The 24,835-nt window shown below is 43.9% G+C and overlaps 1 protein-coding gene across 10 annotated transcripts in view; it reads left to right on the forward strand.

Moving 5' to 3' along the window:
- Positions 1-24,835, forward strand: part of camta1a (calmodulin binding transcription activator 1a) — a 278,069-nt gene that overhangs the window by 181,852 nt on the left and 71,382 nt on the right. For 7 of the 10 annotated variants that reach the window (XM_020611826.1, XM_020611827.1, XM_020611829.1 and 4 more), the window contains one exon: positions 14,553-14,645. The exons of the other annotated variants lie outside the window; for them this stretch is intronic. In XM_020611826.1, the coding sequence (XP_020467482.1) occupies positions 14,553-14,645 (93 nt within the window). The remainder of the gene's footprint in view (positions 1-14,552; positions 14,646-24,835) is intronic. 10 annotated transcript variants of the gene reach the window in all.

Raw genomic sequence — 24,835 nt, forward strand, 5'->3', positions numbered from 1 at the left:
TTCTTAGTGTCATAAAAAAACCCCCCCCCCCCCCCCCTTTTTTTTTTTTTTGCTAATCTTTCATATTAAAAGTCTAGAATCCTACAGTGTATTTGCTACAGTGGAAGCTGCTACTTTATTATCTGTTCATGTAGATTACTGGCTCCCACTGTTGTTTAAAAAATCCATTAACAACAGCTCACAGAGACATACTGCTGCTTTGACTAATGTAATGCATCATGTTGAACAGCACTTGTGTTGTTGGTTTTCGTAACATGCCTTCATCACTCAGGTAATTACTGCTGTAGTATTATTTAATATTGTAGTCTCAATGTCCTGTGCTCTTTGGTGACCTGTGTGTTTTTTTTTCTTCTTCCTTTGTGATATTTTACTCCTTCTAGCACAGCTTGTTGGACATTATTCACAGCAGACAAGCAGAGCATGAGGCAGGGAGCAGATGGAACGTGCCCTGATTGGTTTATCTTAACAGAGACCAGGGACTTTTTTATTGTATCAGAGAGTGAGGGTAATTATCGATAAATTACAAAAACCTGTCCTGATAGTGATATCAAGCAGAAACTGATAAAGTCACTGACACTGCAACTGGGTTCCAAAAAACAGGTAGCCTCTTGCCCCCTGCAGTATCGAATGTTTGGCCGAATTAATGAATGACTGAATACAACTGCAACATACTATCTGTAAAATTAGGCCTGCCATGGTGTTAATTACATAATCACTGAAGATGTCAGCTCTATGTGGGAGGGTGAAGTGTCACAGAAGAGAGTGGAGCGCACGGAGAGGGAAGCCGCTTTGCTTTCAGGGATGAACTTTGATTCATGATGCCGGCTTTGTGGAAAATATCGCCCTTGCCAAGTTAATTTTGAAAAGGCCAGCATATTTGGGCAGAGACAATCAGCCTGACCTTTTTGAGAACAACCCTAGTTTTCACTCTTTCACCTCTTTTTTGTTCTTTTCCCCCCATTCTTTGTTTTTCCCTTTCCTTCTTTCTTCATTCCCACCTCTTCTTACTTTCTGCTTTCCACGCTGTCTGTCGTGACTGATATGATTGTCCTTGACAGCAGCGTCTGCTGTTTATCAACATATCCCACTGATGAAGTGCTCTTCCCGTTTCTGTTGGAATATTTGTACAAATTTATTGGAGGCTGCCTTTATTAGATGTAGGCCTTTGCTAGGAAAGTGTGCTTCTAGTGTAGACAGACAATTGTATTCTCCTGCTAGTGCACTTCACTAATCAAGGCGCCTCAGATGACTTTGCTGTTGTTCTGTATGCAGTTATATCACACAGATGATTGGAATATCAATTCACTCCACACTTGCAGCCTCGTGGCTAATTTGCAATTGCTGTATATCAAATATGTCATGAGAATGGGGATCCATATTTCTCTTACAGAATTTGTCATTTGCCATTCAGTGCGTACCTCTCCCTGGTGCCATTTGGTATGGAAACAGTGTGTGCGTGTGTGTGTGTGTGTGTTGTGTGTGCAAAAGAGGGAGTGAGAGAGAAATTAAGTTAATGTATTTATGTAAAGTGTGTTTGAGAGTGTTTGTCGCTAGGATCTGGGGCTGCAGGCAGACAGGGTATGATGGGGCCAGCGCATGCCAAACGAGATGCAGATGAGGAGCCATGCTGAATAATCATGTGCCATCACTGCTGTTCCACAGATAGGAAGGTGTCTCCATCACAGCTGCTTTAGCCCAGACATAACCCCACCACAGGCAGCACGGTGGCGCAGTGGTTAGCGGCGTTGCCTCACAGCGAGATTTCTGGGTTCGGGCCCCACCTGGGACCTTTCTGTGTGGAGTTTGCATGTTCTACCCGTGCTTGCGTGGGTTCTCTCCGGGTACTCCGGCTTCCCCCCACAGTCCAAAGACATGCAGCTTAGGTTGATTGGTGTCTCTAAATTGCCCAAAGGTGTGTGTGTGTGTGTGTGTGGTTGTTTGCCTATGTGTTAGCCCTGCGATGGATTGTTGACCTGTCCAGGGCGTACCCCGCCTTTGCCCAATTGCTGGCTGGGATTGGCTCCGTCCCCCCCGTGACTAAGCGGTAGAAAATGAATAACCCCACCACCCTTCCTATTCCTCCATCCATCTGCCTGTCCCATGTCAGTGCTGCAAGCAGTACAAAGTCTGATGAGACTTTTCTAGGAACTGAAAATAGTTTACCTCCTCCCTGTTTGCTGTTATACCTCCACCTGCTGCCTCCTGCCTCAGTAGTCTGCTGTTTTCACAGGAAATTAGCCAGACATCCCCTGAGGTGGATATCGTGCATAGCAAGATATCTGCCTGTCAAGGTGTTCTTTGGCTTCTGCATTCATTTACTGCTCAGTGTCTCTCTCACTTCCTTCCCCCCTTCTTTTCCTTCTTCATCTGACCTGTGCAAATGCACCTCATCCAAGCCTTATTTTGTCTGACTTATCCATCAGATGGACATCTTAGATGGGCCTTGTGAGTGACACTTTAGTCAAGATCTGGACACTTTACTTCAAACTCAGAAGGGAGTTTAGAGCCCTCGTCTGAACCACTAAAGGTGAAAGGTGTTTTTCTCTTTGCTTTATTCAAAACAGAGGGCTTTGTTCATTTCATACCACATTATTCTTTCTCTCTCCTACTGTTCCAGTCACTCTAAACAGATTTGAAGTGTGCAAGATTGTAATATTAGGGTGCTGCCTTAAATCCCTACCTGTCTTTTGAGTGTAATGTTCTAACCCTTGCCATACAGGGCTTGACATGACTCTCAAGAGGAGTAATTTCTCTGCCATAAGCTGGTGTAGCCCAGTCCCTGGTTGCACCATGGGCGTCAGAACTTAACAACACTTTGACCTGAGGCAATGTATTCATCACACTTTGTTTTATGACCCCATAAAACAGTCCCTTGATGAATTTGATAAGCTTGTGAAAACATTTCCATCTAGAGGGGCTGTAACAGTTTCAGAGGGAAAGACCTGTACATTACCACGTTCTGCCTGAGGCAGGCCTGTTAACTGGTGACAGCACTTTGTTCTGTTCTTAACTGCACATTTTTGTGTGCTTCCAGTTGAACAATGATATGATGAAGTAGTGACTGATCAGGAGACTGGGCCTTTTACACAAACAATGTTGGGAGAACAAAACCATGCCATTAGAATCCTATGAAAATGATGGGTTTAAAGAAAGGAAGTACTGTGGTGTTATTTTGCCTGCAGCAACCACCTCTGCTCTGCACCTTTTTCTTGGGTCATATTGTGTTCATGCCAATAGGCCCATTTTCTGAGTGGTTATAAGTGACCTCTCCTGTCAACACTTCAGGGATTTAAGGACAGTTTGGATTCAAGTAGTGGAGTGAGTCATTGAAATGGGTCAGATAGTGGCCCCATTTTTTCTACATGGGAACAGAAGGTGGACGTCAGTCACAGCAGGGGAGCCCAGGGAGATGCAGCACCTCCCGGGATCTGTCCTCAGTAAAGAATCGCTGAAACAGGGAATTCAGTGGCCCAAGACTTGTGCAACACAAAGGGCTGTCCTCCTGCTTTGGCACACAGGGGACAGAGTCAGCAAAGTGCCTCTTACAGCCAAGACCAGAGTGCTGGATTCACTGTGTCCCTTTTGTGCTCTTAGAGGCTATGCCCTGCTTTTTTTTTGTTTGTTTTGTTTTGTTCAACTCATGCAGACACAGAGGTGCCAATGAACAACATCACCCATTTGTGAATGTCTGATACTGCATCTTACGATTGCCCATTAAAAGCTCATGATTGGCTTAGAAGAAAAAAAGCCTGTTGTCTCATTTTGGTGCAGTGGACAATGAACTCTTAAGGCAAAATGACCAAGGCTGGCCTGCGACATCAAAGCTTTTAAGATGTAATGATCCCCTGTTTATAGTAATGTCTGCCTATTTGTTGTCTAACTTGATAATGGAAAAGTGTTTTCAATGGAGGATAATGTGGTACCAATGTCAAGGTGGCTGTTCTGTATGATGTTCTGTAGTTTAGTGGTGGACAGGTGGGTCACATTGCTGGGATAAATAAGCCCTCTCTGCAGCACTACACCTCTTCAATTCAGGGATAGAGGCTGCCATCAATAATCCACTGAATGGGTGTGTTGAACACTCAGCCTTGCTCTTCAATGCATTTATTGTACATTGTCAGGAAAAGGGAGAAAGACATGCACCGACAGCAAAGTTACATGGACAAATGCTAATACAACACATGATGTAAGGACAAGCACACAATGCTTATGCAACAGGACACCGTCAACCCCGATTGCTAGAGCAAGGGGGCATATGAGTCTCTCGTGAGTTTACACTTCTTTATACTGTTGGTTGGCCCATGAAATATTAACAGTGGCTGCCTCCCATCTAAATAAGCCAATAGAGTAGTAAAGGGTGAGGCCTGCCTCACACAGTGTTTAATGTATACCCCTTAGAGGCTCAGGTTTGTCTGAAAAATACGGTGTTTTCTTTAGCTGTTACCTTCACTCTTGTCTTCTTTCATTCTTTATCTTTCTGACTCATTTTTTCTCAGTCTTTCTGCATGTCTGTCTGCCTTTTTCATTCTTTCTCCCAAATGTCTTATTCTCAGTCTTCAAGCTTTCTCTTCTCTGACCTTGTCTGCTAGAAGAAATGAGAATGACAGAAAGTGAGAGAGAGAGAGAGAGCGACAGAAAGAGAGAGAGTAAGAAAGAAGAGAATGTGATGATGAGGGTTTGGATTCAGTGGGCTTAATGTTATCAGATGGCCTGAGAACTGGCATCTCCGCCTCAGACTGTTGTCTGTCCTCTAGCTGTGTTTTACCATGTGCTTAGAGGAAATGGTTGTTCTATGGCAATCTCTGTTTTATGAGGCGTGCAGGCGCTTTCTCATATGTTTGTTGTTTTTCACCCGACACCATCACAGTCTTTTCCTCCCACAGCAAAATAGCAGACCAGCTTCTAAAAGGTGACTAACACAAACAGCAGAAAGCATGAATAAACGAAACAGATGCTTAGATATCTCTTTTTAATGGTGGACTTTGGGCAGTTGTACAGTTGGTGATGTCTTTTGTTTCCCTTCACACAGCCTTCAGAGGGATGCAGAAATGTTGTGCCAGTCCTATTTACACCGTATCACAAAGTGTTTGGCAAGTCTGACAGTGACAGTACTATAGCCGAGGTGCTTCACCATTTCCACCTAACCCACATGAATTTGCACACCACTTATTTCTTAATCCACAGCCATCTGGTTGTAGATGATTGAGCGTCTTGCAGTAGGTTCACTTGGCACCACAGAGTACCAAAAAAAAAAACCCCATTCCAGTTTAATTAAACTGTAAGAATATAATTAGGGTTCTTAATGATGATTAATTTCTAAATAATGACATTTATGGAGTATTAGGGTATTAGACTTCTAGTGAAATTATTCTTTCAGTTCAGGTACAGGACAGTGTTATAACAAATATCAACCCTCATTACTCATATCATTAGCTTGTGGGTTAGAAGTTCAGACATACTGGGAATCCTTTTTATCTTCAAGTTTACTCTCCACTGGAATCCTTCTTCTCTGTAAACAATAGGAGCTTTCCACTCAGCCCTGAAAGCCGCTGACAACTAACTCTTTGTAGTTTTCTTCCTGTTGACTTATTTTCTTCCTTTCCTCCCCCTGTGTTAAAACAAATGGCAACTGCAGGAAGCAAAAAAAAAAAGAGAGCTGAAAAGTTGACATTTAGCTTAAATGGAGGTGGAATGGGCCGCAGGGATGCAGCTGTAATGATGCAGGGGAGGCTAGGGCTTCTTCTCTCTTCCCATCCCACTAAAGCAAGATTTATGACCTCACGAATACCATCATATTTTAGCAGCTGATGTACACTGTGGGTGGTTTATCTGGGATTGAGGGCTTTGCTGTTCAGCCCATCACTGTGGGGCTTCTATGACTTACAGCGGCAACATGCAGCAACAGGTAGTAAAAAGGACACTGTGTTATTGGTGCACATGGCATATGCTTCCCACAAATGCAGTATGTAAGCTAATTTCCTGTTGTTGTTTTTCTCCACTTTTCAAATCCCAACTCAAACAGAAGAAGAAACAAGCTATAGTTACAGAGTGAAGGAACAAAGTGACTCCAAAAGTTTCTGCGGTTAAGATATTCATGTCCCTTGCTTTGCGTGTCATTGCTATCCCCTTTTGCTCTTCCCTTGCTACTTTCCTTTGGCAGTTAATTGACAGGCTTCAGCAGTTAAGACCTCCAACAGCTCTTTCTTCATTTGGAGACACTTTGTCGGTTTTAATCAGGGCTTTAATTGGCAGGCTGGCAGTGGTTGAGTGGCATCAGGGGCTGGGGCATAGAGGGGCCGCCGACTTTCCTCAGATACCTTTCATTCTTTTTCATCTTTTTCTCACCTTTCTCTCTTTCCCCTTTTCTTTCCTTCCTTTCTAGTTTCTTTTTTCCTTCTGCCCCTCTCTCACTCCCCTTCTTTCTGCTTCACATTTACTCATAGGTCCACCAATGTTAAGCCATAAATCAAGTATGTTTATCCTACTACTCTGTTTTCATTTTAAATGTTTCTACTATCTGCTAACTCACAGAAACATTCTAACACACTGTCACACATAGATAGAGTGTGCTGATGGCATTACTGATACAACAAACACGGAATAATCCTAACCATAACACATTTCATCCTCTTTATCCTCAGCTGTACATGTGTGTGTGTGTGTGTGTGTGTGTGTGAGAGAGAGAGAGAAAGAGAGTAGTGACAGGATGTATTGTGTTTGAACTGTGCTGTTGCTATGTGTGGATGATTTTTTTAGTCCTATATGGCAGGTAGTAGGACAGGCCAGTATGTGCCGTGCTCCTGCCAGTGTTGCTGAATCTAGGACACCAGGACTCTTGTCTGTGATTCTCCCTCCTGCTGAGGTGTTAGTAATACCAGGGGACAAGCTAGAGCAGATTGAAAAAGAGTGGAAAAAAGAGTGGGAGGTAGAGGGAGATAGAGAGAAGTATAGATAGGCTGAAGAAAAAGAATATGTCCCAGAATTCTTTGTCAGAATCGTTTGTTGACAGCTGAAGCCCTGCTTTTGAACCTTGCACAGCAAAGCCTTGAGTTGTCTGTCATTTTGATGACATGACAGTTATTGCCTGCACTAAAGCATGCCTCTGTGTTAGTTTAGTTGTATCATGTTGAGTCATTCATTTGCTAATGAAGGCCCTGACGAGGTCTAAACTGCTCCTAGGGGCATGCAGACATGCAGTCAGCACACGCGCAGCCCTCAGCAAAGCTCAGTGCCACCAACATAGTCATCAGCCTGTGCCCGCCGCTGTGTGCGCGCATCACATTGCCCACTCAGCACATCTCAGCAGCAGCCCCTAAACACTAAAAAGTATAATTGAATTCATTATTTTCTGTTTTATGACTTGTTCCGCTGTGGTTTTAATTTGTCCTGTAAAAGATGAGGCAGGCAGGCAGTTCTTCTGTCTTGAATTCCTTCCAGTTCTCCTCTCTCAGGCTCCCTTGTTCTGTTACGGAGCCTAGGATTTTACGAGGCCGGGGTCTCCTGTGTCGTGGGAGCCGTCTCTACCGCTAATCAACTCCTCAAGGTTGCTACCTCCACGCCATGCAGGAGGGGGTAGAGCTGCGCTGCCAAACTGTGCACCTATCTACCTCTTTAATGGGATAACTGTTTGACCTTCACGATGACTCCATTCTGACTCCGCTCTGAAGAGATGGCCCATCTGTGTATTGATTTAGTCATGAGAATATAATCTGAAAACACTTCTGTCAATATTTCCTCCCTGCCTTGAGCTTTCAGGGGAGAGATGATGTTCAGCACAAGTACAAGGTTATCAAGACCATCTTTGTGTTCACTGGAGACACACTGTATTTTTAGTGATAAGAAGCCTTTATTTCAGACTTTCTTACTCGGCAGAACACTTGTGCAGTCAGTGCCCCTAGGCTCTTCGCCTTGGCCCCAACGGCCGAAGATGACTGCTCTGCTGCCACTAACGGCTGCCTTCCCTGTTCTTCTGACACCAGAGATTTTCTCCACTTTCTCCTTCTTTTTCTCACTCCCACCATCCTGTTTCACTAGCTTGTCTTGCGCCCATTTAGCAATCCATTCATCATGTGATGCGTTGCGGTATGTGCAGGGTTTCTTCTGCGAAGGTTGAAGAATGCCTTTGGGGTGGACTGACCTCCTAAACCCTGACCACAAAAGATTCAAATCATTGGCGGCCGCACTGGCTGCACCACAGCACGCTGTTATCAAAGCAGCTCCGTGCTGTTGGTTTTCTGCAGCTTCAGCAAATCAGTGACTGTCAGCTAAAATGACTTTGTATGACCTTGAGCCTGAATATGAGCGCACATAATTTGCCTGTTATATTGTATTTTTTTAATCACCACTGATGTGGATCACAGCTTTAGTCGATCTTTGCTTTTCTAAATCTTTGCCAGTACTTTTCTGGAGAACTTTGTTTCTGACTGTGAGGGTGGACACCGGTACCAAGCTATCCGCAGGCACTTTGACTCTTGAGCTATGGAGCAAATGTAGTTTGTGTTTTACCATTGGTTAGATGTGTAACAGTTTAATTTCATGGTGTCAACATAGAATTGGAATCAGATCATAAAGCATTATGGCACTTATACAGAGAGGAACAGCACTGTAAATCGGCAAAGTGCACTTCTGGCGCTATTGTGAATTTTTAGTACATATGTGCTTAGTGGTTGGGTTGAGCGTCAGCAATGACAATAATAACAGGCAATGTAGCGTGTATTCATCTGTTTGTTTTAAGAACTCAATTTGGCAGAAGTGCCTGGTGAGACATTTTGAAATGCATGGGAAGCACAGCATGAGCAAAGAACAAGAAAAGATCCTGTATCTTATGTAATTTGGAAATGTAGGCCACCTGGTTGGTATAGGGGTAAATGTAGGTCTTTCATTGTTCCTTCTGTGTGTGGGTCGAGTTCTGATGATATCGAGCTGTTTCTAAAGCAGGATCCACTGTGGGCAGCTGGGCCTGGCACACGGCTACAAGGGGATTTGGTGCAGTAGGTGCCACGATCTCACTGAGATCCAGCAAAGCCCCTAAACACAGACTGAGATAAGCCAACACAAAGTGACAACAACCCAGATGCACAAAAATGTTTAGGAAGTAAAAGAATGAAAGACATAACACAAAGCACCTCATTGCATTACTGAGTACAGCACCATAGTTTTTAAATCAGAGCTGCACATGATGACACCGACTTATACTTCTGAATGTGGAGGACATTCAGCACCTGTGTGTAAGTACTTACTGCCAATGGACAGTGTATTAAGAGACAGTAAAATAAAAATAAAAAAATGACAAGCTGGTATGCAGTGAGCATGTGAGTAGCTTGGGGAGGAGGGAGGTGTTTTGAACACATGCCTGGCACGTACGACTCAGGCAAGCAAAAGAGCTTTGTATCCTCCTCACCGGGGGAAATAAAGAGAAGGTGAGACAAAAAACTTTTCCATTGCTCTAGGCTACTGTTACCTGGCAGCCGCCAAGGAATTTAAAATATCATTCTGCCACTGCATATATTCTAGATCTCTGAGAGATACACACTCTTCTCAGAGAAATGCTCTCTCTCTCTCTCTCACACACACACACAGTCTGTCAAACCTTCAGGAATATACTACAGAGGGGAGAGAGAGGGAGACTCCTACCTGGCCTCAGGCAGCAAGAGGTGGTGGCTTTTGTTTTGGACGTTGTTTCCGTGGGTTTCTAAAGAATGATGATGTTAGTTTCTCACTGTCACCTAGGATGCCTCTTTGACTCCCAGCCATTTGCATAGGCAGTGTTATTCCATCAGGAAATATGGGACAGCTTTAAGAAAATTCCACTTTGGAGAGGCGGAGGAAAAGCGGGTGGAGGAGAGTAAGTGATAGTGATGGACGGTGTGATATAAATAGAAGTGGTGATGGCAGGATAATGCATGGCTCTTTCTGCCGGGCCGAGGTTCAGGCCTGTCAGAGAGATGAGGAAGAAGGGAGGAGGAAAGGGAGGACAAGAGAGAGAGAGAGGAAGGGAGAGAACAGGGGAATAGAGGTCCTGGTGCCTTTTCCAGGTCACTGTAGGCTCTTAGAAGTGCAGGAGGAACCCTTGATTAATTATGATCATTATTGTCATCATCTTGGCTGGAGGCATTAATCACAGCCATGTCAGAGCGAGAAGCAGACAGGGGGCAGCGGGAGAGTGGGAGGAGGAGCAAGCCTCATAGTGGACATTGAATTGTTGACATACTCCCATGCCAATAAAGCCAGCCAAGTATGAATTGACTGCAGATAACTTGACAGCCAGTCAGCCAACCTAAAACATTGTTTGTCACAACATCTGCCGTTAAACTGTAATGAGAGGTTATGACAAGTTGTGTTAGTGTCAGCACACTGGGATTTGCAATAAGGCAGTTCTCTTTCAAACAAGTGAGGTTCAAGTACTGTCCACACAAATCATTTTCAAACACTCACACAAGCTCAGGGAGAGGATTCTCTAGTAAAGATACATACCTCTGTGTTGATTATTTTAAGTAAATGCCATAAAACGATATATATGTTGTACTGCTAGAATCCTCAAGCACCTCACAAGGTTCGTTCCCAGCTCCTGTTCCAAGTTTTAGTAAGATAAAGTGTTTTTGCCATGAAGACAAGACCTAAGATTTGAAACAGCTTCCCCTTTTGTGAAAAGATCACAGTTAATTGTTTGAAAATCTTTGATACATTTTTTAATTTTAATTTTGATTAATCACTTGTGTAGCATCTTTGATAATCCTCATGTTTTGTGTGTAACTTTACATGTTTTGGAATATACAGAGTCATGTATACACTCAGTTGACATTTTAGGTACACCTAGCTAAACTCAAATTAAGTAACGGAAACGTCTTTTTGTAGTGAACTGACAGCTGAATTACTCTATAGCAAAACAGCTAACTTACATATTACCCCTTAATGTCTTTTGTGTTTTACTTTCTTAAATTTTTTCCATCTGACGTTTTTTTTTTTTTTTTGCCATCTATTTTTCACCTGGACACCCCCTTAACCTACAGCCCTATCCTGCGTGTTTCATCTAATGATGGACAGCTCCACGCAGCCATGACAGCCGTGATGTTGGACATGTTTGTCGCCAGCCAGCCAACAATACTGGGTGCTCCACTCTGTCGAGACATCTCTCTGACTTTTATGAATACATGTACACAGCTCAGAGCGGCGGTGGATTTGTCTTTATAAGTCTGGGTGACACGTCCGCAGCGGCCCCACTTCATTTATTCCACTTGCGTAGATTAAGGCTGGCATTACAAGTAAGGTCACACCATGCATCAATGTTACTCTGACACTACAGCGCTGCTGAGCGTGCTCAGGCGTTGCTATTACGCCAACCCAGCTTCTTCACAAGAAATTTCCATCAATTTCTTATTTTTGCAGCTTCCTCTTTCCTTGATTTTCTTGATCCTCAGCCCCTCTCATTCCTCCCCTGTCGTAGTGTGTTGTAGTGAGGCTTGGACAGGTGTAAGCACAGCTCCAAGAATGACTCGGAGCTGCACACTGTGTCAGAACAGGTGTGCATCAGGACAGGAGGTGTGAAGCAGGTGTTAGATGAAGCCTCAGCTCTTGAGTGTAACTGTCAAAATGTCTGTGTTCCCCCTTCTGTGGTGACATGTTAATCCCTTACACATGGTCTCCACTGGGAGCTTCTACACCAGTCAGTCTTCAAATAAACAGGAAGTCAAGGAACATCCTTCACTGACACCTGAAAGCTAATTAGATTTGTAGCTACTTGAACCTAATGTGCATGTAAAACCTGAGCCACTTAATTTCATTATTTTCTGCCTCAGTCAAAATCCTTAATGCTACAGTACCTGCATTATGACAGTGTGTGTATGTAAAATAGGTTATCTCAAGCTTACGTTTCTCATGAGAGGAGAAGTATCACTTTGTTCGTGCAGCCTGGTGGAGGTTGGTGCAGAAGTCTTCTTAACCTTAACCCGGCCTCTTTTAGCTCAGGGACTCTGGGACAGCGTCAGGACGGTCATTTGTCCTTGCAGGTCTGGGTCTTTCTGAGACAGATAAGAGCTCTTAGCTGTGTTGGTATTTATATCAGTATGCTCCCTGTCTGTCCAGGACTTCACTCTGGCTCCCTTGGCCTCTTAAGTGGGGAATATCTCCTTGAAAAATAAACTTGACAAAGGAGGGCTACTCTGTCTGTTTTCAGTGCTGCCTTGACTGTAAAATACAAAAATCTGTGGAAAACAAAGTTGTTTGAAGTGCTATGGCAGTTTGATGTGTATGTTTTGCTGTTTACTATATCTTGTGCTGATTTGTGGTTAGGTTTTCTGGCATACTGTGTGTCAGTCGCCAGTGTCTCAGTCTTCTTGCCTGTTATCTTGTATGAGTCTCCATCACAAGCTGAAGGTGTTTTTTTTTTCCACAGGCTGTTAGGAAGATTTATTTGTCTTTTACTACATCACTGAAACAGACTCGTAACTCATGAATGAACTCCATTCCAGTCCAACACCCTGACTTGCTGTGCTTCAAGCTCCATCCTTAGCATCTCATGGCCGTCAATCAAGCTAATCTGCTCCCTCTCACATAGTTGCAGAAGGCTTTGGCTTTTCTCACTGACATCAAAGATCGCCAGGCCTGCCTTCTATCCATCCTCTCCAGCACTGAGCTGCCCAAACAACATCTGCTCAACCCAACATCAGCAACAGATAAGGGTTAAAAAAGGTTTAAAAAAAAAAAAGGCTACGCGTGATTTCTGCATTTATTTATTTTATTGGTGAAGGTGTTTTATAAACACTAACTGAACCCGTATCTTGTTATATATATATAGATTTTATACACAGCGCTCCCATTTTAGCGTTGTCAAAATATTTTTTTATTATTATGGTTGACTTGATTTTGAATGTTCACAAAGAATGATTGCTTCATATTTTACAGGCTCTATTGATTGTGTTGTCACCAAGCATTTTCTTTTGGTAGTCACTCAGGTGATAAAATTTCTCCGTTGATGGCCTTTTGTGTTGCGATGGTGTGAGCCTATAGGAAGCAGGGGCCATGACTGTCACCCCGGCGTGTCTAAAAAATGACACATGGATGACTGCATCATGTAAAGGTGACATTTGAAGTGACACAGACATGTTACATTACCAATGCATTGTTTGCAGCACTGAGGTGACCTCCTCTGCTCTCATCCCAGCTCTTATCCTGCCTGCTTCACCTTTGCCAAACGCCAGAGCTGTTTGTCATGGATGATTTAGTAATAAAATGAGAAAGGTGTTGAGTCAGCGACAGAAGTCTCCGTTCCACCTGGCCCTCTGTCATCCCTTTCCCCTTTCACACACACACATGCACACGCTCAAGTGCGCTCGCACAAACTCGCTCGTAAAATTTTATGCACACATGCACAGACTGTAGGCTTGAGTGTCTTGATCTTTCTCAGGCATGCATACTGGCACAGGTATTGTAAGCACAGCACACACACACATATATAGTGTATGTTATCTTACCCTCCTCTTTTGTCTCCCTTGTTCTTTTTCCTAATGTACCTGATACCAGATGTTTTAGCTTCCCACATGTAAAGTTGGCCCTGAAGACATTTTGTGGTGCTGATTACAGCATTTGCTGTTAAACACCTTTACACACCCGAGTTATGGTGTGTTGCCTGGTGATGGTGTCGTATGCAGAATGCAAAGATTTGGGCATGTTGTGAAAGTCACAGTGTGGTCTAATGCTCTCTGCATTTATCATAACTCTCTTGATTTGGTTCAAATGACTCAGCAAGCCAAATAATTGGTCTAATGAAGTGCAAAAAGGAGCCTGTCAGAGTCCTTTCTTTGTACCAGATACACATTAGTTCGCTCTGCTGTAGCTACCAATGCTGACTGATAGAGAGGAGACTATAGTAATGGAGAGCACGAGCGTGATGGGCTCTCAGGAGCTTCAGCTGACATGAAAGGGCTGCTCCACAGTATTCTGCCAATTTAAATATTTATAACAATAAAATTTCATTGTGCATGAATGGTCTGAGTGATACACTTACTATGCATAAACTTTGTATGGGATACAGCTAGATGACGGGCTTTCAACAGGAAAAAGGTACTTCTGAAGGCTATGGCATTACTGTTAATCTTGTGTTATTCAAAAGCAGGTCGTTTTGTTTCATTTTTGTTTTTATGCAAACTAATGATATTTTAGCTTCAGTTGTGCAAACATTCAAGGAAACACATTTATACAAAATCACACTTATTCACACATCACACTTACTTCACCATCATGCTGTCTGACCTCAGCAGTGCTGATTTTGTCCAGTGCACAGAGCAAGTAAACAACATTTAGCAAGCAGCGGCTCTACAGATGAATATTGTATACACCTAGTCTGGCTAAGTGTTGTTGTTTATGTCAGGGACAGTGTTTATGGTGCTTGGTGGGCCTCTTAGTGCAGTTAAGTTTCTACAGCATCCCACTATGGCCATCAATTTCTGCACAAGATCATCTAGGTTTCTGTTTTTTCTCCCCTCTCCTCTTGCTCTCTTCTTCTCCTCCCTTCTTCCACGCTCGGCTGGTGTTGCCTGCCCGCTCCCTCGTCTCAGCTTGCCCATCTCACCTTCCTTCCTTCCAGATGGCACATTTCACAACCTGCTAGGCACGATCAATCAAGCCCAGATGCAGACTGGGCTATTAAGGTCAGTAATGATCGGCCTTTGAGCATTATGGGCCCGGCTCCTGTTGTAAAGCCATGCATCAAACTCTGTTCCAGCTCTCAGCTCGCCTGCCCTTAACAAGCCAGCTTAAAATATCGGCCAGAGGATACAAAATGAAAAGGGTACAACCTTATCTCTCCAAAGACAGGCCATGGTAGCCCCAATGTGTAATAAAACTACAGAACTTGGCCGTCGCCTGGAGTCATCTCTTTTATAAGCAATATCTTTCAAAGATCAGCTAAGCGGTGGGCTATGGGTGCTGGGTAGAGAGGTGTAATGCATCACACCATATTCCCCTACACAGGGAAAACCTCTGCTTACTATTCAAGCCTTTCAGGAGAGCGAGGTTCTTCTATCCTTGCTTCATACCCCACATGGGATTTAGATTTAATAGTGCGAGAGGCCCGGGGTATGAGGAAGGATTTTACAGGGACCTGCACCTGCCCTCTCAGCCCACTATGAGCGGATACAAATACATGAGCTAAACCCAATCACACACCAGGGAGGGAGACACCTAAAGGACCTGGGGGACAGCTGCTCTTTCAGTATGGGACTGGGCCATCATCTGTCTAACAGTTGCTTTAAATTCTTCTTATTGAATTACCTCCCCATCAACCTTGTATTTGCACCTGAACAAAAAGCCAAGTCCAGAGAGTTTCAGTCCAAGTGCTGATTTAATTTGGATCCGTGCAGTGCCAAGAGGCAGCAAAAGCAAATGCAGCCATGGGAGGTAGAGGTCTGTGGGAAGTGTGTGCTCACTGAATGATGGATGCTCACAGGAAGGAACACCTGTTATTTATTTGGTTATCCCAACCCCATTTCATATCTCCAATAAAACTAACAACACGTACTAATAAAGTTTTTTTTCAAAGAAATTTAATGTGCTCAGATGATATAATAAATCTTATCTGGGTCACTGATGCAATAAATAGCCATTTAGAGCAAATGGAAGATGGAGCTTAATTAATGTATGAATGGAAGAAGACCGGACATTCAGAGAGGAAGGTGTGGCCTTTTCCTGGTGTTTAACATTAGCTGTTTAACACAGAAGAAGACCTAGATGCTCTGACTCTATAGCAGTTGTTATTCCATCCATCTATCTGTACAGGTACTCAGAGGTTTTGAATTTAGAATGGAAATTCAATTCTCTTTCAGCTTTGCATAACACATTTTCACAGGAACTGGAACAAAAACAAAGACTGGCTCCGAGCCTTTGTGCCAGTGAAAATCTGCTTTTGGTTCAAAGCAACAAATGGGCCTTATAAAGAGCCATAATATTCTGGACTAAAGCAACTGTCACCCCAGCCTGGTGCTGTGTGCTATGATTACTCTTTGTATTTGAGGGCAGTGCATGTGTTGCCAGCATGTGTGGAACATGATGTCTTCCTGGGTGTCTGTGGGTGGGGTGTCTGGTGTTCTGTGGTTGACTGATGATGCCGCACGGCCCTCTCCCTGATTGGCCAGTGGCCTTGATGTCACCCCAACCACAGCACATCCACCAACAGGCAGGGAGCTCAGGTCAGCCCAGCCAGTCAGTCTGGAACCTTTGCACAGGCCCATAAAACACAGAAGCACAGGGCAGAAAATTGAAAGCATCACGAAGGTGCCATGCCTGTGCTGGGGAGGAAGATAAAAGTCTTTGGCCAGGGTTGGAAGCATCTTAGCTGGAGATGCATGCTGGGGGCTGTAGGTTTTAATAACCTAAGACCAGGGGTTGTGGGGCTGCAAGTACACAGTGGCAGAGCACCGTTATAGTTTACAGTTGTATGACGGTAAACTGCAAACCCCTATGATCTAATAATATAACTGTGAAGCACGACATGGTGGTGGTGTCCTCTGTAAATGTTTTACTATTCTATGTATTATAGATAGACTTTGCAAGCTGTCTTGTCATTCACTGCCTTAGATATGAGGCTAGTTTTCATGTTATGGCCTGTCAGGAGCCCATCTCCCAGGATCAAATAATGCCTACCCAGAGAGACACGGCGTGTTTGTAGTACTGTGTGTGTGTGTGTGACATGTGGATGAAGTCATCACAGCCCCTGTTTGATCACCGCAGCCCCTTTGTGGACGTCACTGTGACTAAAGCTGTCATGGAGGCAGAGGCAACATGATTTATCCTCAGAGCTACTCCTTCCTGCCACCTTTGGCATTTTGTTACAACATCACTAGGCAATAAGCTGATGGGCATAAGCTCTGTTCCTCGTCTCGCCTTCGTTGCAAATGATTTTCTCACATGCTATGCTGCCCATCACTCTCTGCCACATACCTCTGTCTTATAGTGCCTGTTTTTCTTCCATTTTTTAACTGCATGTACTCGTAAAGTTGTTGTGGGTTTTATCAGTGGAATAAAAGCTGAATGTTAGCTTTAGTGCACTGGGCCATTCCTCCAACTCACAGCCTGACAAATGAGTTGTGACCTTGAGTAATATTTGCCCATTATTCAGAAGGCACCCGTGCAGATATTAAAAATAACCCTCATTTCAGAAGCTACAGCAGAGGGTGGTTGAGGTTAGGTGTTATCAGACGTGCATATAGGTGTATACATTATACATGCGCCTATGTTTTGTTCTTTCCCTCGTAAAATATGCTATATTTTATACGTTTTTGATGACCATAACTCCAGATAAAGATACAAAGGATTAACTGTTTGGTGGCTTAAGAAAATGGTTCAGTGCTATAGTAATTATAATATGTAATTACATAGTAATAACAATAGCAGTATACAATACTTAAAATAGAGCTCGGTGTTTCTGTATATTAGCCGAGACTGGTATTTCCATGTATCTAATAACACACCTACCGAACATCTTTCCATGTTCACATAGCAACTATATCCACACAGTGTCACTGGAACACAGGAATTTCCTCATTTGTGGGATCAGTAAAGTCCTACCTACCTACCTGATGTGAAGAAGGATGTTGCTCCAAGTTGGTGAAGTGTTCTGCTGTTTGACAAATATGAAGCCATGTAAGGAATCAGTGTTTATATTAGTGCCTGATTTTTACTTTTTAAAAGTTGTATGTACAGTATCTATTGATAATATGACACTGGCAGTTGATCCAGCTTGGACTTACTCACAGTAAGTCTGGATCCAGCTATGGGATTAGTCTGAGAGCCTCTGTCAGTATTACAGGGTCTCAAACCCTCCCCCTGTCCTTTCCTCTCATTCTCCCAGTCTGTCCCCTCTGCCCTTCAGCCCACAGAGGGCCGTTTAGCTTCCCAGGGACCAGAGCATGACCGCATGGCTGCTCTGCTGAAAGGCATGATGGGTAATAAGTGGAAATGGCAGTGATCCGGCTCACAGTTCTCTTTGCTACTGTTCCCCCAGCTCACAAATGCCAGTGGATGAAGATGGATCCATCCTTGGTTTGACCCCAGTAAGGGCTCCTGCTCTTGCCGTCACACCCTTTATCTCTCACTCCTGTTCTCTGATTCTGACCCCAAAACACCACCTTGCTCTCTCGTCCACTTTCGCCCTGTAACCTCTCTTATCTCCTTCGTACCATGAATCCTCTCTTGTCCTCTTTTTTCACTTTTGCTTTACAGTTCCACATAGTGCATACAGTCTCAATCAGTCTCCTCTCATTTTCATCCCTATTATATCTGTGGTGACTCTGTTCCCCGTTTCCCGTGGTTTATTCTCTGCTATACCTTTCCTGTCTTCTTTTGGTCTCACTCCCTTCACCTCCTGTTTTCTTTTGCCCATGCAGGCACAGTTTCCTCTCATTCCCTCTTTCTCTCACCCATGCCTTTTCTCTTTCTTTTGCTTTTCTGTTACTTTTATTCTGTAACCCTCCTCACCCTTCCCGCTCCCTGACCTGCTCTCTCCCTCCCTACCATCCTCCTCCCCCTCGCTATAAGCTGTGTGTGCAGGCAGCTCATGAGTGGCAAGGTGACATTGTGTGTCATATCAGCATTCCACGGCAGTCCCCTTTCTCTCCAGAGAGTAATTATTTCTTTCAGAGTGAAAGGTTCAATTTGCTATAAAAGAACAAGCGCCTCAGGTATAGAGGCAGTGAGGGTAGGAGCATGAGGAGAAGAGGGAAGGAGGACAGAAGTGATAGGGTGGCAGAAAGAGAGGGAGAAGAGCTGGGGAGAAAGGGAACGAAGGCTGGGAGTGGGAAAGGAATGAGAGGGTGGGACAGGGAACCCTGAGAGCGGGGAAGCAAAAAAACTGAGTGAGGACAAGCGACAATGTTCACTCTGTGTACTGGACACATTGTTCTCAGAGGAGTGTGTGTATGTGTGTGTGTGTGTGTGTGTGTGTGACCTGGTAGTGCCCATGTTGTATGTAAATCTGTTTACATAGTCACAGTGTGGAGATGCCACATCCTTATGGGAACAAAAAACAAGTCCCCAAAACAACTTGGTTGGTTTAAGGTTAGGGTCAGTGTCCAGGAAATGACTGTAAGTCGATGCAATGTCTCCTAGAAGTGATGGAAGCACTACGTGTGTTTGTGTGGTGGTGATAGTGGTTGTGGGTGGGTGGCACGGGGTTCAGAAGGAAGATATCGGAGCCACCTTGTCACCCGGCTGCAACTGAGCACACCACACACACCACACATGACATCTTGGCAGAGACATGGAAGCGTGAGAGCACAAGTGTCCAGAAACAGAAACTGATCAGTGACTGTATATATTTGGGCCTTGATGCTGCCTCCTGGATTTGTATATTTTTATTTCTCTGTGCTGGTATTTTCAGTATTTTTTTCCAGTTTTGAGCAGCTCCATTTTTAAAATGTAAATCTGTGCTGAAGTGCCCCTAAAGGATGTATTTTAGGCAGCGTGGGTACGGGCACTGAGGTGTTTGTAGGTAAGCTGTCTCATTTCCATTCCATGTATATTCCCTTTCCCACCTCTCCACACACCCCCATGCACTCTGTATTCCTGTCTCTATCTCACCCTGCTGGTGAATCCTGCTTCCCCCAGTCACCTGCTGTAAATTGTTCCAGTCTCTCTGGTGGAGGATTTTTTTTTCACCCCAGCATCTTCCTGTTGGAGTGTCTCTCACCACTGGGATTAAGGAGCCTCTCCAGACAGGCTGAGGCGCTTATTTAAAGCAGCAGGCTTGTCACCAGGACTATTTTAAATGGGATCTTGAAAGCAATTGCTGCCGCATTCCAGCACGATGTTGGCAATGAGTTATTATGCACTGCTTCAGTGGCAGGGAGCAGTGGAACCCAAAAGGCTTACCCTGTTGCTTTCTGACAGTAGCCCATAGATGAACAGACAAATGAGGGAATGCAGGATGGCTGAAGAAGACTTTAACACAAATGTTGCCATTTGTTAGTCTTTGTAGTATAGCCTTTAGCAAATTTCTGTTATAATTTAATGACTACTCCTTTCAGCCAATATCTGTCAAGTCATTTGCCTTGGGGATAGTAAGAGGCATTCAAAATCGGTTCACTGATCATTTAATTTCATGGATTCCTACGATAAATTGCACTGGTTGATCATAAGTTCCATGCCTCTGGCCAGAAAGCTCTACTTCATTTCCAAAAATTGTTCCTAATATGTCTCTTTCAGTTCATTTTGAACATTGTCTTTGCTCCACCAAATGACATCCTTTGAGGTGCGTACCCAGCTTTGCCTGATAAATATTTGGACTTGGCCCCATCAAGAGATGCAGCAGAGAACCTTTGTGGTAAAGAATCTGCTGGATGCAGCTTGGTCTCGCGCTGTTGACTGAAGCGATTTTAATGTTTTATTGATTTTTTTGATTCATTTTTTCTTCTCCAGCCTCCACATTTAGACAATCTCGCTCTATCTCCATCATGAGTACCAGCCAAAAAAATAATAATAATAATAATAAATCTCCCAGCGGACTTTGGTCCCAGTCCACATGCATCTACATTCATCCTTGTGGATGTGCTGACAATGATAGTTGGAGGAGTTTAATTTTGACACACCTCCAGTTTTACTGAATGATCAGTGGTTTTTTCCCCTCGACATCTAACTCTGACCTCTAGTTTTTTCCCTCGCTCTCTCTCTCATTCTGCATGATATAAAAAGTAGCAGAATGAAAAAGGAAAAGAAAACAACACAAAGAGACAAAACAATAAACAGGATAGATGGAATGACAGAAAGGGGAGATAAAACCTAATTTGCATACCCCCTCCCAGAGGTGTCTGTTAAAGTGGGAGCGAGGGAGGGAAGAAGAGAGAAGAGATGGTACGGAGTGAAGGGTAAAAACAGAATGTTTATGAGGGAGCTAAAGCAGCATCTGACACCACTAGATGCAGGCTGTTCCTCTCTCAGGCATTAGAGCGAACCACACCACTCCATCTCTCATACATGCATGCAACAACATCTCCAAGGTTGTATAAATCAAGCCACTCTTACTACTGAACCAGCATATCCTGCTCACCACCAACAATTACCACCCCACCCCATGCTCAGATAACAAAGCATCCTATCTTAATAAGCATCCACCATGGGGAGCTAATGGTCTCGCTGCTCCTTTTAATTTTATTCATACCTAACTATGAGATATTAATAATGAATGCAGAGTAAACAACAGTTTAAGATGCTGGCCACGCCACTGTGGACTAATTGGCTCATTAAATTTAACATTAGGTGGGAGAGGGGCCCTTGATTGGGAGCTGTAGGCCCCTGTCAATGATAACACTCAGAGATCATTGATCTTCACCCAGCCTGCTCTGCTCTGATTAAAGAGCAATAAAGATAGGGTTGGTTCCTCTCAGTTCCATAATACTGCCACAATTCCCTAAATGTGTCTCAGACACTGCCCAAATGCAGGCTGATAGTTTGTCTTTCATGATCCTCCTGCCAGGCGTGCCAGGGTAAAGCTGGTGCTCTAGGAGCTGACAGACACACACCGTGGACCTCAGCTTAGCAGAGGTGCTAAGTGGTCTGGTGGAAGAGATCAATGGGAAGGGGGCTGTCTGCATCCATCAGATCCTCAGCACCTAAGCTTCTCACCTCTCTGGTCTCGACGTGACATGTGTACATGATCGTATTTGGGAGTGTCTCATGTTGCTTTAGAAAAGTCCTTCTAGCCAATGCATTGGTTTCCCTTTAAAAATTAAAGAGGCTAAAATAAATGAGGGGGAGGATCCCACAGTTCAGTCTGTTGCAGCAGGGTGCTGTGGTATTTGGATCTGGCAAACAGCCAGTATTCTTTTGTGAGCTAGTTAATGCCTGATACACATACAGTATGGTTGTGTAGCATGTGTTATAAGCATTCTCTGAGAAAACGGAACATACTGGTAGAGGTCACACATTGCAGTACAGTATACAAAGCAGACATCTCCTCCGTGTGCACGACTTATAGACCTTTCCAGGACGACCTGGTGATAATGGGGATTCAGGGACAAAAGTTCTTTTAGCAGCCCAGCGGCATCTGGCCTGAGCAGCCTAGCAGCTCAGTTGACTGCCTCTACTGACCAGCTATAGAGGGCTGCTTTATAGCAGCGCTCTGGCCTGAGCAATGACTCCAAGTCCAATAAACATCCAATATGTTATCCCTACCTCACACAACAAGCGGAGAGGATACTCTGTAAAAACACAACAAACCCTCAGATTGGCCTGCAATAAAAGCCTTTTTACACGCTACAGAACCTGTAAAGGCCTTACATGATACAAGTAACCGGACCCTGATCAGTTGTATAGGGACTTCACATCCTACTAGTAGAACAGACTGCTGTGGGAAAAATTACAACATCTCTCAGAAAAGGTCAGTGACTGTTACAATTCAAAACCGATTTAAGTAAGAATGACTGTGGCACTGCTAAATGGTATTATTACCCAGCTTATTGTATACTGTAGATCATGCGAAGTGGCAACATATTCCTGTTAAAATAAAGAACAGCAGAGAAAGGACCGTTCTCATGTATGCTGTCTGGTGAGAAGGGAATTTTCTCCCACAACACAAGGTCAATATGCTATTATGTTAATCATAAGGATTCATATGAGCCTTTCATCTTCCTGGTGGTGGTGAAAAATGCTTGTGGTGCTGAAAGGTAACAATAGTAAGTAAGGAAAAGGCTTTGTTATATGTCTTCTTTTATTGTCAGTGCTGTTCAAAGTGCTGTGATTTATGGTTGTGGCAGGCATATCACACTGGGGAGGCCATGACTTTACATGCACCATGGTTTTTCAGTCTCACTACACTTTGGATATATTTTTAAAATGTAGGAAGCAGATTTTTTTCCTCAGGGATTAGATTGATATCATTTCCCTGTTGCCTTGAATGTTCATTTTTATTAATATGCTAAAAGCCCAGCACTTGAAAATAAGCATCTTCCCTTTTTCAAATGGATAATCTCTTTGACTTGCAGCTGCTACATCCATGTTCACACCCAACAGCCATTACAATGAGCTGACTTTGTGGAGCAGCATAGCAAGAAATCAAACCATGATAACAAGTGCCTCAAGCCAGGTTTAAGGCATGTGCTGGTATCTTCCGTGCACAGCCTTCCTCTTTTCCATTTCTCTTCTACACCCACATCTGCATCTTTTCCTGCTTTGAGCAGGTGCCTGTGCTGCACCCTTCCTTTGCCCTCCACTGCCCCACCTTCCTGATCTCATCTGGAGACAAAGCAGGTGCTATGGAGAGATAGAGGAAGGCTGAGAAAGGCATCTCCAGCCAGGCTAATGATGCCTGATTCTTTCTCAGCTCACTATGGTGAAACAGTTTTTCTGCAGCAGCCCGGCTGAAGCTAGATGAAAGCAGGAAACACAGAAGTCACAGCAGACTGGAGATGATCTCCTGCAGATGAGCAAAAGACTGTTTCGAGTGTATGCACTCACATTACAAGACGCTCTCCCTCACATCTGCACGTGTACACACACAGTCATCGAGGTGTGTGTGTGTGTGTGTGTGTGTGTGTGATGTGTATGTGCTTTCTAAAACATTCATATCTTCCAGCTCATCAACTTTTAGAGATGCCAACACAGATTCCTGATGGGTGTCCTGTCTCACACACATCTTCACTCTGCAGGGGTGCCTGCCATATATACTATATATATAAGACCCAATTATATCAAACTACATGCAGTATCGCTCACACTGAAGAAGTGCTTTTTTCCCCATCTGTTTATATTTTTCTCATTCTCTCCCTCACTCAGACACTAATTGACATACAACAAACAGAGCGCCACACTTTAATGTGGAACAGCAGCATTTTCCATTGACCTCTGTGTCACCAGACTGTGATATTCAGCCAAGGTCAGCGGTCATCAGCAGGAGGCCTGGGGAGGGACAGGCAGTTGAAAAGTTCAAATGGCATGAACATAAACATGCACAGATGTACACTACAGTACTTGAACTTAAATACGACAGAGAGCACAACAGACTCTGCTGTGAATCGGGGGCACCACAGGTCACAGCGAGTGACTGTCAAAGAACACACCCTGTGACTCACAAGCTTGATAAGTGAGCAGCACACACACACACACACACCAATAATAAGGCAAAATCTAATATGAATCCTAACATGATTTGCAGTTACACTGCAGAGTTCTATAGTTTTATATTGAAATATATACACTGAAACTATGAATGTGAAATATTTCAATTACTGCACTAGCTGTGTGGATCAGACTGAGTTAAACGAACTTTGCATACTCCAGCATACACACACACACACACATTCCCACACCAAATGAGAGACAAAGGGGGTAGCGGGATTAACGGATCAGTTCCCAATTTCCCCTAGCCGCCCAGCAGTAATCAGATCATCTTGCACCTGACGTGAGGCCTGAATTCCATTAGGCTTTATTAGCAGTAATTATCCCCTGCTTCCACCCCATGCTGTTTTCTCACTCCCTGTCCTCTATTCTTCCTCTGGATCCTGACACTGCTTTTTCCTTCCTCCACACTCTTTACTTTCCCTGCATTTTGCCTGTTGTTCTCTACTCGAACCCTCACTGTGAGTGTCATTCCACCCCTAAATCATCTGGATGGCTCATTCATTTCTTGAGCCTCTGTCTGTCTTTTTGGCCACTCACCACATGTACAGTAAACTCATGTAGTCCTGCTCAAGGGCACGCTGACATGCCAGCAGACACAAACATTCATTCATGCACACACACACACACGTACACGTTGTACTTTTACTCATAGTGAGTGGTATTATCATAGTGGATAAGGCCCCTTCAGGTGCTTCCCAGTAGTGTTGAGGGATGCATCAGACAATTGATTCCT

This window comes from Monopterus albus, unplaced genomic scaffold (genome assembly GCF_001952655.1).
Source record: "Monopterus albus unplaced genomic scaffold, M_albus_1.0 scaffold118.1, whole genome shotgun sequence".
NCBI classification, from domain to species: domain Eukaryota; kingdom Metazoa; phylum Chordata; class Actinopteri; order Synbranchiformes; family Synbranchidae; genus Monopterus; species Monopterus albus.